Below are 13,826 nucleotides of genomic sequence, written 5' to 3'. Positions count from 1 at the left end.
TCTATTTTAGCCTATTCCCGGACAAAATTCCCAGGTAGGCATGCTTTGGCTAGGCAAAAATGGTACAGTCACCGTTCAATCAAGAATCTTAAATGAGCCAATAGGCTTTCATATAGGGAAAACAGAGTTGTTATGGTGACGTCCAAGAAGAAGAAAAAAAAAAAAAGAAAAACAGTCAGTCGGGTTGTCAAAAGTCAAATCTGTGAGAGTGGGGGTGTCGCGACGTACACAGTGAATGGTGGTGACACGCCTGTGCATTAGAGATGGAATAAATAGACAAATAGCTTCTTGCTACCACTGGAGGAGTGGTGCAATATGCTTGCATTATCACTGGCTCAAACCCTCACCCTAAACCTAACCTCCCATGTCTAACCAATGACTAGTCTAAACTAAGTATGCACCCCTATTTAATTTGCTGCGGTTTGCCTTCACACTGCTGTCATCCGCAGCAATTGGAAACGCAGCGGAATGAATGGATCATCAATGTGTTCCATTCATAAACAACACAGTGAAATCTATAGTGTTAAAATAATACTTGGAGTAATAGTTAGGACGTAAAATTAGGGTAACGTGTGTCAAGGACTAGACGTCTCTCACTCGTGTGCACACGCGCGTGTGTGTGTGTGCACGCACTGATCTTCTGGGCATGTGGAGGAACAGCGCAGACAGCAGCACAAAATTAATCCGACCTCCGTTTACATACAAGTTTATCGACATGAAGAAATTTCCCACTCCCTCCCCACACAGTGACAACACTCCATGTTTACGCACAGACGGACTGAATATTCTGTACACTACAGTGTTTTTATGCGTTTCCTTAAGCAATTGATTAATGTACTTGTCCTCATATTTCAATGAGGGCTTCAGTCTCCTTATTTGCCCACGTCTATACGAGACATCTTTGCACTGCGTAAAATTAATATCCCTTCTCCATATCCAACTGTGTTTGGCTTCATTTCCTTTATTTGCTGCGGATTGCATTCCCACCTGCACCAAATCAAAATCAAATGCGATTGGAAGCAAAGTGAAACCCCCGTTCTTTGGCGGAGTAGAATGCGGTTCTTTGATGCGCATTAGGATTCGAATGAGGCTTCACACCTGCCAAAACTAAGCGCACTTTCCAACAATGTTTTTAATCGCAGTAAAGCTTTCTGGTGTGAAGGCGACCTAAGATAAAACCTTTAGATTCTGTTAACTCCTACACTAATTAATTCCCTAAATGCTTTTCATTCTTATTTCAACTGGTTCAGCACTGGTTAAGCAGACTCAGCCATTAATCAGCAGACTAGACAGCATGCCATTAACCAGACATCTCCCCAACTTAGCACACCTCTGCAATACTATGAAGTGGGCACGTGCAAGGACATTCCTCTGCACAATTAAGGAAAGCAGTGTATTGGAAATCTATAGATCAATAGGCAAATATGATCACATGGTCAATTTACAATTTAGGCATTTAGCAGACGCTCTTAATCCAGAGCGATTTACATTAAGCAAGAACAAAAGGCATGGCAATACATCACATACATACAAAGTAGTTATCATGAAACATGCGTAAGCTAAGAACGTAACAGTGGAATATCTATATAATGAAACTATACATATAAACTATACATATATACTATACTATGCTATACATATGTACTATGAAGTGCTATGACTACATACAATGCAATTCTAGTGCTGTCTACATAACATGCTATAAGCCTGTATCAAATGCTATACAAAAAGTGCTATCTAAGGGGGTAGGGTAAGTGCTACGGGCCATGATGGAGTCTGAAAAGGTGGGTTTTCAGACTACGGCGGAAGATTGGGAGTGATGCTGCAGTTCTGACTGCAATGGTCCTAGTGTTTCCACATGTTAAGCCTGTAGTGTAGACTAGAGTATGTTGTAAACCTAACAATTTAAAAGAGATTTAAAAATTGTGTATTATGTACTTTAAAAATTGTGAAACTAAATATACTAATATATACTGACTTTGCTACTCAATGATGCCAAACTGCACCAAGTACTTTTGGTTACACCCATACTACGGTATGTAAAAAATACATTTTGACATTCTTATTATTCTAACATGAGTATTTATGACATTTTGTGACTAGGGTTTTAGGAACTGCAATGAATGATAGCCAGACCTATTGTGTGTGACCCTGTCACTCTGTGTAGTTAGTTCATTTAACCCTTAAATTTGGTCCATCCATTAGTATTCTATTCATATTTTAATTTAGTTAATTCTGTCTGTCTGTTTTTCCTTCTTTTTTTTTTAAATACTTACTGAATTTTCATTCTATTAAGGCAATTATATGTGCTTGTGTCCGCCCGGTACAGTAAATATACTTGATGGGTGTGTGTACCGGGAAGGACTACAAACTGAGAATCCATAGATGTGTGTCTAGACTATACAGCTGATTACACTGACCTTTATACTAAATATAGTGTACCCAGTTTGCTCTCTACCCTGATGAAGGTCTGCTGACCGAAAGCCAGTTCATTAAAAAAAAAAAGATGGGCCCAAGCATGTAGAATGTTTTTTTCTTTAAAGGGGAATACCACTCATTTTCAACATTTTACTATGTCATTAATATACCTTGTAAAAAATAAGTCCCCCCATTCTGTGTTGCCTAGAACTGGAGGTCTGAAAAAAATCAGTAACATTATGAAGTACATCTCAGTGACATCACAAAGATGTACTTCATAATGTTACTGATTTGAGGGGCGCTAGCCCCTCCTATATACAGGTTTAATGTTTGTTTTTAGTTCAATGTTTGTTTTAAAAACACCATTGACAATGGACAGAAATTAATGTTTGTTTTTAGTTCAATGTTTGTTTTAAAAATGCCATTGACAATGAAGGGAAAATTCATCTTGTCCCTAACACAAACATTGAATGCAATAAAGATAATTTAATGTTTGTTTTGTCACCGTTTGTTTTACATCACCATTACATCACCTAATCCTAGAAACATGAGTTAGCAGAGATTAAAATAGCTTTAGCTAGCTTTAGACCCTGAGAGACCCTGATGGGATAGACCCTGATGGGATAGACCCTGAGAGACCCCGAGAGAATAATTTCTTCTTCTGTTTTCTACATGAATATAACCACATTATAACCATATAAAATGAAATGGGAGTTAAATGCTGCAATTTGTAAAAATGGAAAAATATGACTCCTAACTAACGTCGTTGAAGTGGGACTTCAGTGGGATAAAATGTCCCTGGGACTCATCTAAAAGACCATCCCTGCATCCCGGGACTCATTACATTGAAAACCTATTTACATCAGTGAGTTAGACTTTAATATATTAGCGCCCCTCACTTCACACCGTGGGTGTGATTTTCGTTTCTCAGACCTCCAGTTCTAGGCAACACAGAATGGGGGAGACTTATTAATTATTTCCACACAACAACTCTAAGGTATATTAATGACATAGTAAAATATTGAAAATGAGTGGTATTCCCCTTTAATAACTAAACACTTACCAAAGCTTGTCACTTTAGCTTACACTGTTATGACCTCCTTGAGTCCTTTAGTTTCCCAAAATAATGCTAGAATTTTAAAGGTGGTCCAATATAGTCGTCCCCTTTAAAGGGAACACCAAGTCAACGCTTTCTCTACATGCAAATTAGTATTTTAATATAAGCAAATAGAACAAACGGAAAGGAGTGCACACCAGTAGTGGCGAGGTGCTGACCACAGGAGACAAAACTTTGACATAAGAAAAGAGGCCGCACAGCTCGTAGTCACGATGCTAGAAACTTTTTAATAAACCAACGTTTCGGCAAGCAAGTTGCCTTCTTCAGGGTATGAAGCAGCATTGTCTAGCATCAACTCAAACCCAGCACTCTTTCTAGGATCACGGAGCAGTAGCTGAGGTAGAGACATGATACACTAGATAAGCTCTAATAGTACTCCACCCTCCCATGTGCTCATCTGTGGGCTATCTGAGCCCTGGGACAAGCAAAAACTCCCATTTCCATTTTCAAAGGGACCACTAAATAGCAACAGTTGGATAACAATTAGTTGAATAATTTAAAGACTGTACATTTCTGTCAACAGCATAACAAGGTAAGGTGTGTGCTTGGCAGAAAGTCCCCAATGCTCAGTCACCTCACAATCAAATCAACAGCTGCCTAATGGGAAGGAGCTGGACAGATCATGAAGTCATATGATAACACTGCATTCATTCAATCATTGTGTAAGGTACATGAACAGTGGGGAAGCAAGGCCAGGGTTTTTAGAAAGACAGCTTAGGCTGTTTCTGGATGGCTTATTTGCAAGTGAAACGGCACATTTTTGCCCTTCGGCATACATGTTAGCTTACAAACTATCCCAACCAGTCACAATTCAATCATTGTGTAAGGTACATGAACAGTGGGGAAGCAAGGCCAGGTTTCTGGATGGCTTATTTGCAAGTGAAACGGCACATTTTTGCCCTTCGGCGTACATGTTAGCTTACAAACTATGCCAACCAGTCACAACATGCACAAACTATCCCAACCAGTCACAACATGCAGCCACTAACACATTTTCTGCATTATGACCTCAATAAAAGAGTGTTAAAAATGTCACATTGATGTATGTACATGTGGACCAAGATGTAATGATACCTTCTCTATCTGGTCTGCCTCCAGGAGATCGCTGGGTTCACTAAGGTTGGGTTTAAATGTCTCGGGTTCCAGCTCCGTCTTGATGGACGTGCCATGTTTGGAGTTCTCTTCCTCCTTGGTGGTGATCTATAAGCACAAACAGTTGTCAGAGGTGCCTGTACAGTAGTGGGGGAAGCGCCGTGATTTAAGTTTCGCAGAGAGCATCTACTTACAGTAGGGTGGGATATATTGCCTCATATGCCCTACAGTCTAATTGCAAACGGTTACAGCAGCCACGATGAGCAAGCTAGAATCTCAAATGTGGAACTGCCCAAAATCTATCAATTGTAGTATTACAGAACAGAATATAATAGAAGAAGCAGATAACACAACTCCAACTCTAGGCTACTACAAGGAGGAGTGTAAATGGAAAGGGTAAACAAAAGCAATCTAATGTAAGGAGAAAAGTATAGAAACTACAGCCAAACCAATATGTCAGTCCCACTAATATATATTTGACTTTTTTTTATGACGTTATCAGTATCAGCAATTGTCCTGATTTTGGCGTCCCTTGAGCATTTTCAAAACCTTTCAAAAAATGTCAAAGCTAGATCTACAAGCACACAAAACATCACGTGTACTGTATGTGATCATGTGTTTTATATTTATTTTTGCCTATTTAGTTTTGCCTACAAGTTAAATCTGTTTTTTAATAAGAAAATTTATATTGGCCAAAATGTGGCCTTGGTTCGGCTTTAATAAAAACTAACATTCTTAACATTTTTCCAATAACTTTCATCCAAAAATACTTAAAACACTGTCAGTCGTAGAATTGCACTCCAATGCCAGGAGGATTGGCAGGGCCATAACCGTGGTTACGCTGATGTCTGGCAGGGGACAATGCAGGGTGAATAGGAAAACCAACCCAATGAATAATTTGGATTCCAGTGTTTGAGATTTCCCCCTGCCAGCGGATTTGTTTGGGTTGTTTATCTTTCTCCCCTACAGGGGCTGATTGTGGATCACTTCACCACTGGTGGCCAGGATGGCTCTCCTGTTACGGTCCTCGTTGAAATGAGCCTACCTGCATTGTCTTCAGAAAACTATCCTTCACCCAGTCAATGGAGTCTCACTTCCGTCCTCCCACCCACACACCATCCCTCTAATGCCTCCCATCTCTCTCACCATCTATCCACTGCTCATTTCCACACCAGAGATATATCGTCTTCAAGGTAAAGTGAGTGCAGATGAGATAAGCTCAATTTCCCAGTAAACCCCAAGTAAACACTCAAATACTAAGTAGTCAACAAACAATAATTCATGGAAAGTCTAGTCACTCACTGAACACCAGACTGATCAAGTATAGCACTTGCACACCATGGCCGAGGGTCTAAACAATATAGCCTGACTAATATAAATAAAGCTGCTGTCAGCTCCAAACCTCACATCTCCAAAACCTCAACTGAAATGACTGAGGCCAAAAAACTAAATTACAGCTTTGTTTTCAGGTTCTGGTCTTCAGGATTTTTAAATGAGGACCCTGGTGTCATTAACTGTACTTAAGACCATGTAAGATTTCAATGAAAGTAATCGTAACATGGAGTTTAAAGGTTTTTATGTGACAGCGCCTGCTGTCCTTCACTACAATGCTTGAAGGCTAAATTATGCTTCCGTGAAATAGAGTCTGCGACACATTGCTCGACCAAAATTATATATTTTCAGCTGGAAAAACTACAGCAGTGAGTCTCATCAACACTTTTCAGTTGGACATAAAGTATTAGAAAAGTCAAAGTCGAAGCATAAATTCGGGCTAAAGGGGAGCGTAAGGGTGGTGGCAGCAGGTTGAGTCACAGCAGAGCATAAAGAGGGGGACAGAGGGCTGGGCAGGGCACCTGGAGCCGTTTGCAGAGCGAGCGAAGATCCTCGCTGTTTAGCGCATCGATCCGACGGTGGTACTCAGCCAGAGACACTACCTGGTAGTACAAAGAAAGGGACAGGAGGAACATAAAACTCTGCCGTTTCTGCTGTTGGCCATGTGGGAGAAAGGTTGGTTGAGCAGCACAATGAGAGATGCGCACAGGGTGGGGTGGTACATTTGAAATTGGAGTGCACCGATATTAATTTGGGTTAAAGTTAAAGGATAGTTAGGGACTGTGCCACGTGTTGTTGGCAGGTGTAATATTTGAACAACGATTAAGCATTTTGCATGTTTGTGTAATCATATGTTTAACATCACCATCAGTGGATGTTATAATAGACTTGCAAGACGGCAAAGGTTCAGCGAACCAAACTACTAACAATGAAGTGCAACCACACTGGACCATCACAGGTCAATCTTTACACTTGCTTTGCAAGTATACCAGTATAATTATAGGGTGTCCTTGATTCAGAGCCTACTTAACTGAGAAGTTAGCTCAGATTTATGCCAATAAATTACAACCCAGGGCGGCATACTTCAATTTAGCTTAAAAATGCCATAGACTGGCTGTTTATTAAGGCTAGTGCTAGTAGTATGCATCTGGCACTCTGACACAGCAATAATAGCTGTCAAAATGCCCTTAACCCACTCCCTGTGTGGTGGTAATACTATAACTGAAACAGTCATGATGTTCTTAGCCATGTGCATACAGGCCATCATCAATAGAGCTGCCACTTAACACACACACACACACACACACACACACACACACACAGTCTAATGAATCTTTGCTTCCCTGGCTGTGGTTGGTGTAAGTAACCTTTCCACAAACAAGCTGCCTCTTTACATCTCTCAATAATGCAGCAGTGAGGGTAAACTATAGTCCTCATGAAAAATGTACCTCACTTCACCCCCAGGCTGAAGCCTAAGGCACTTTAGGTGTTGTCGAGCTAGGTGTTGTCCACTGAAAACGAGTAAGCTAAGTAACCTAATGTTACCTTAGCTAAGCTTCCAATCCCATGTTAAATAGTTTACAGAAGAAAAAGCTTTTCCTTTTAAAAGGATCATTGTTTTTCTGGTAACAAAACAGCATCTGCATATAACTACTGTATGTCATTCACATAGTTGTCGTTCACTGCAGTTGGCTAGTAGAGTCACTTCCACAGCAGTTATACCAGCTCTGCCAGTTCTAAAACTGTTCTGTGGAAATGACATTTAAAAGGTATGTACTATGATGGGCTATAGCTAGCAGTTGCCCCTTCCCAAAACTTCCACAACAGTCTACAAAGCCACAGTCAGGCAAATGCATGATGTCAAAGAGTCTCAGAACAGAGGAAAGCAGTCCAGACCTTGGATGCCCAGATGCTGACACAACACTGGCCACTTTGTTCAATCACAAAGCCACAAAATATGAGACCGGCTAGCAAGGCTAGTTAGCCAGCAAGCTAACTACTAGCCTGTGTTGCTAACAACACCAAAGCCCCGACTACACACACGCACCACACCACATCACACAGCGTTAGAGAGTGATAACAACATACATAGGTATACTTCGGGGTCAGTTGCTTCTCTTGATCCTTCACCCTTCTAGAGAACATCTCTTGCTTTCTGGGTGAGGGCACAGTCGTAAAGTCACATCACAGATTCTTGAAGTAATTCCAGTATTGCCCCGAGACAAGTTGACACAGGAGTGGACAAATTTGGCCAGCTCATTGACTATTATAGAAACATTTTTCCCCCAGCAGGGTCTCTCCTCCATTCTCCTAATCTCCTCCCTCCTTCGTATGATTTGAGTGGCAGTGCTGAAGGCCAATGAGCGTACGAGACAAGAGGGAAGCCGGCTCCCTATTGGAGGAGAAGCCAAAGGGCTTCTGTGCTGTGAACAGGGGGAGGTTAAAGGCACAGCAACACTGACAGAACACTAGAGCAGGGGTAGGCACACTGGCATAAGTGTGTGAGAGAGAAGTTTTTTCTTCTGTTAAATTAAGTCCACTCACATCTACAAATTATATCCTGCACATAATTGTACATTCATTCAAACTCCTAACTCATGACTGGGGAGGGAGTCTCGGAGATATACAGTAGGTGGGTTATTGCTCTGAGTTTAATGATCATTACATCCTGATGTGAAAGAAAATATTTCTAAGGTTGTTATGTGTATCCTATGGACTATCGAAATCAGCTGGGAATATTTAATTTTGATGTGGTGTCATAATTATATATGGCACACTGACTATCACCAAAATGAAAACATGGCGCTTCATGTGAAAAAGGTTGCAGAGTAGACCCCTGTACTAGAGCAGGGGTTCTCAACGTTTTTGGCCGGGGACCCCCGGAAATGCTTTGGCAATGTCTCGGGACCCCCGCCCTGCCCCCTCCCGACCCCCAATATAAATTGACTGCTACAATAACCTTAAACCATTTTGGGCGGGAGCCGGGAACCCCTTTTGGTGTTTTAAGCATTGTTATAATTTAGCTATTTAAAAATAGCAGATCTACAAGCTCATAGCGCGCCACCGAGTGGCGCGCTACGAGCTTGTAGGTCTGCTATTTTTGAAAAATCGTGATCTTTTTTTTTTTAAATAAATCTTTTTTTTGTTTGTTTTTTTAATAATTTGGGGACCCCCTAAAATAATTTGGCGACCCCCCGAGGGGTCGCGACCCATGGGTTGAGAACCCCTGTACTAGAGCACCGTTTCTCTAAATCTGGCCCGGGGTCTGACCAGGGGTCAAAATCCTTTGAGTGAGTGTACAAATGAAAATAGTTTTTAATTTAATTTAATATTTATAATATTAATAATAATGAGCCCAAATAAAATGAATATGAGACAAAGTCGTCAAGTGAAGCAAAACATCTAATGTTTAGGGTCAAAGTAAAGCAGTTGTTGAAGTTATTTAAATGTCAGGGATCATGTAGGCTCCTGTTGGACATTGAGACCCAGGACAAACAAATCACTTTGTTTCCTGCATCATTCATTTACATTAAATTTTACATTCAGGCCACGGCTTGCACAGTCTCAAATTATCCTCACAGGGTTTGCCGAAGTCAAGTAAACCAACAAACTGCCATCTTGTATACAATACAGCATCCTTCACTTATACAATAAGTTCAGAACCAACTGTTCCTCTTACAAGTTACTTTAACCCAGGGGTTCTCAAACCTTTTTTATTTTCATTTCAGGGACCCCATAACCTTGAGAGTGTACATACTGTACAGATCTATTTGGCTACAGACCTACAATTGTCCTGTTCTTTTCCGTCACAAACTCACTTGCCAGTTCTATTAACCTTCTATGAAGCCACTTTTTTAAGCTACTTTGCCATACTGGAAAAGTTATAACTACAATAAAATAAATGCCCAACTACTAGAAAACATACCAGTTTGGTATACAATGCAGTATCTGTCCTTCTGTCTGCATGTTGAACAATCATGGCCATCTAGCAAAATATTTTGCCAATGGCTTGACCAATAAAAATAATGCTCACATGACAACACTACAAAACACCCACTCAAGAGGAGACACAAATTACACAAACATGCAAAACACTTTGGCTGTGTCTAGAGTGATAATGCAGCATTTCCAAGCAAAGGAAACACAAATTTCACAACAATAATTGTAACACAAAATTGACATAAAATTTGTCAATAAAATAAATAAATAGTACATTATGTGAAAAAGAAATACTGCGCATTCAATAACTGAAGCGTGTAATCATGAAATTATGATGGAATAAAAGCAAAGATAAGCACAACACAGTTTCAATTCACTTCACATAAAATCACAAAAGCAAATCAAGTGACTATAATTCATCTCTAGACAAGTTCACCATAGGCCTATTCAACATTACACATAGTAATGCACCAAGCCATAACATAAAAACATAAAACATGAGAGACTGGTTTTACAGACAAGAATTCAAATGTCGGTTCCAACAGAGAACTCCATTGACCATATTCACACAGTGGTCATTTTGCTCTTAAATGCCTGTGAATATATAATTGAAAGATTTATTTTTCTCCAGTGGTTCTCAAAGTTGGGTCCGGATTCATAGTTAGGAACCAAACGGACACTTAAGTTCTGTATATTATCGGGGTACGTGGCCCCATACAAACTTGGGTACTGCCGGGCTCGTGAATCGAACTCAGGGCATGCTATCAGGCATCAAAGCCTATGTGGTACACGTCTTAACCACTTGGCCATCGGCACCCTCCAAATTGGGGTCCTTGAAATTATTATTATTATTATGTTTTTCCAGAGACATAATCTGTGTCTGTGAAACCAGCTCAAAGACAACAGTGAGTTGCACATACAGAGTCAACAGACAATTTGTATTGTAGTTGAGTGTTGGCCTACCTCCCAGTCCTTGACATTGATATCAGTGATGGGCTCATCATCAGCTGTCTCTGACTCCTCATTTTTCTTGACAACCTTAAAGCCGGGCTCCCGTCCCTCCCCCCTAGCCCCCTCCCCATACATATCCGGACTCCACTGAATGAAGAACACATACAGGTGCTCTGACCTGGGGAGGGAGACAAAAGGTGAAAGTTCAAAGTTAAATTCCAAAATGACAAACAACAAATCATAAGAAATTGTTCATTGTGTAATCTGCCTATATGATTATGATATATAATTTCTGCAAATCTGACAATGTGGGCTTCAATTTGCTAAAGAGAAAAGGTCCTGGGGCACTTAAATTGTTAGGGTTCATTTTCCATGGGAATTCCCATGTGTGCCCAGCAAATTCCATGATAATCCAGCCAGCCAGTAGTTTGGGCGATATGTTGTTTGGGACCTTAGTAGTACATGGACACTTGGACAGATGGATGGATCAGCATCACCATAAAAAAAAATCATAATTCATTTTCACTTTTCATTCACTTTTTGTGCTATAAAGCATTTTGCAGGTGTAGCCGTGAGTGTTCAAATGGAAAATAACCCCTTTTAAGACAAAACTATCATGATGCATACTGTTCTATGGGAAGAACAGGCAGCAATCAGAGCATGGGAGCGGAGCGGGGAGCGGAGTGGGCAGATTGTGAATTGAGTGTGGAGCGGGTTTTCAAAAGGTCAGAGCGTTTGTCTTCATCTCCTGCTCCAATTGCGACCCAGTGCCGCCGATACCATTCCACAACGCAGATCGGTGTTACGCCTAATTCTCACCAGGAGTGTTGACTGTAGTCCACCACTCTACATTTAAACTAGCAGCTATATATGGGAAATGAATCTATATTGAGCAACTATGTGACCAATTTATCGTCTAAAAATGGGTTGTTCACAAACGAGCTGCCAGAGATGCATTAATGATTCTTTCCACTTCTCCTCTGTGCTTATCAGCTCTCCTGGTGGGGAACCAGGCCTCCTGGTGGGGAACCAGGTCTCCTGGTGGGGAACCAGGGGCAGGGGAACCAGGGGCAGAGCAACTTCTCTCCTGGTGGGGAACCAGGTCTCCTGGTGGGGAACCAGGTCTCCTGGTGGGGAACCAGGGGCAGGGGAACCAGGGGCAGGGGAACCAGGGGCAGAGCAACTTCTCTCCTGGTGGGGAACCAGGTCTCCTGGTGGGGAACCAGGGGCAGAGCAACTTCTCTCCTGGTGGGGAACCAGGTCTCCTGGTGGGGAACCAGGGGCAGAGCAACTGGCTGCTCTCCTGGTGGGGAACCAGGTCTCCTGGTGGGGAACCAGGTCTCCTGGTGGGGAACCAGGGGCAGAGCAACTGGCTGCTCTCCTGGTGGGGAACCAGGTCTCCTGGTGGGGAACCAGGTCTCCTGGTGGGGAACCAGGAACCAGGGGCAGAGCAACTGGCGTGCTGTTCGGACAGCTACTGTACACAAGGCTGTTCCCACATTAATGGAGATACGTTTATGTATGCTCACTATGCTGTTTAGTTGTCTGTCTATCGATCTGCTAGTTTAAAACTTTTATATTCACTACGTGCATTCAGCAGTTTGTTTATGTCAACTGCAATGTGTCAAGCGAATATGTGTCTAGTCCTCCACGACCAGCAAGAGCCCTGGTGCTCAGCGGATCAAAGTGGCCAGCTGTACCAACCCGACAGCAAAGCACACAGACACAGGCAGGAGAAATGCAGGCACTCGAAGCCCGCCTCATTTGTGTGTAAACAATTAATACATTTTAGGCATTAAATGTGCCATCATGCCCAGTTTCATTAATTTAACATATCGTTGCTGTCGGGAGGAAACCTCATAACTACATTTTTGAGGTTTTTGATTTTTTCTTGGCATAAATCAGTGCTATTGAACACCCTTTACGTGTTTTATTTCGAAAATATTGAACCAATGGAAAGTAGTAAAAAGTGCTTTGGACAAAACCTCTTAACTCCATTGGACCCTCAAAATGTCTGCTAAAGCAACTAACTCCACCACCTCTCCCCCTCTCATGGAAGTTATGAGGTTTCCTCCCGACAGCAGAGATATACAGCTGCTAGCTAGCTAGTTGCGACTGTGGGGTCCAACGAGAGCACTGGTTGCTCTGAGCAGCCAAGCCGCTCCTCTGCCCAGCAACAGAGCTCGATAGGTGGATAGAAAAAAGTAGAGACGTGCGATCTATCCTCCGGCAGCTTGTTCATAATCTATTTGTTTACAGTATTTTAGTCAGTAAATATGCATTGTAGCTGCTCAATCTTCATTAATTCAACATCTACAGATACTAGTTAAAAACCTTGACAATTGCAACTTCTATACACCATGCATTTCTGTTGTATGAAGTGGTTCTCGGTGTGTGCCTACTCCATTCCTACTTCAGAGCACAGCATGCTCTGATTGATTGGATGCTCAGCGCACTAGGGTCAAAGTTCAGCTTTGACGCTACGCTTTCTGCTGTAGAGCGTCCCGACACTGTGGTAAAGCATCAAGATGCTGCTCAATCAGAACGTGCCAGCGTCTTGACTCATGACAATGCTGTTGTGAAGTGGGTTTTAGACTTGATCGTCTATATATAATAATGGAATAATGGACTGATTTCTGTCATTAAAATGTCTATGTAATCCACAAAGTCTGACATTTTGTTTTTATCACCAGGCAACCAAAGGTTAGGATTTGAAATGTAAGTGTCTGGGTTTTCACTGCCTATCCCACACTTGCTTTGCAAGTTCATTATCCTGCATGTAATTATGAACAGTTTTTGTCCTTCAAAGTCTCTGAATTAGAGTCGTTTGACAGGCACAGTCATAGAGAGAGAAAGAGGTAGAGTGTGATTAGCCCACAGGATTTATTGTTATTGCCCATTTTCTAAAGTCAATGCCTACATCTCTAAGTAAAAAATTGCTTTGTAATTCATAATGGATCAAACTTGGATGGTGTTT

The 13,826-nt window shown here is 41.6% G+C and overlaps 1 protein-coding gene across 6 annotated transcripts in view; it reads right to left on the bottom strand.

Annotated features, from left to right (window-relative positions):
• Positions 1 to 13,826, bottom strand: part of oxr1a (oxidation resistance 1a) — a 177,728-nt gene that overhangs the window by 7,411 nt on the left and 156,491 nt on the right. For 4 of the 6 annotated variants that reach the window (XM_079503025.1, XM_079503024.1, XM_079503023.1 and 1 more), the window contains 3 exons: positions 10,862 to 11,027; positions 6,481 to 6,561; positions 4,610 to 4,735 (listed from right to left, as the gene is read on the bottom strand). In XM_079503025.1, the coding sequence (XP_079359151.1) occupies positions 4,610 to 4,735; positions 6,481 to 6,561; positions 10,862 to 11,027 (373 nt within the window). Of the gene's footprint in view, positions 1 to 4,609; positions 4,736 to 6,480; positions 6,562 to 8,047; positions 8,408 to 10,861; positions 11,028 to 13,826 lie in introns of those variants that run through there. The other 2 variants (XM_079503028.1, XM_079503027.1) reach the window with 2 other exon arrangements.

Source organism: Electrona antarctica, assembly GCF_951216825.1.
Source record: "Electrona antarctica genome assembly, chromosome: 6".
Lineage (NCBI taxonomy): Eukaryota > Metazoa > Chordata > Actinopteri > Myctophiformes > Myctophidae > Electrona > Electrona antarctica.
Note: the sequence above shows the minus strand (reverse complement) of the source record. Positions and strands in the feature narration are given on the sequence as shown.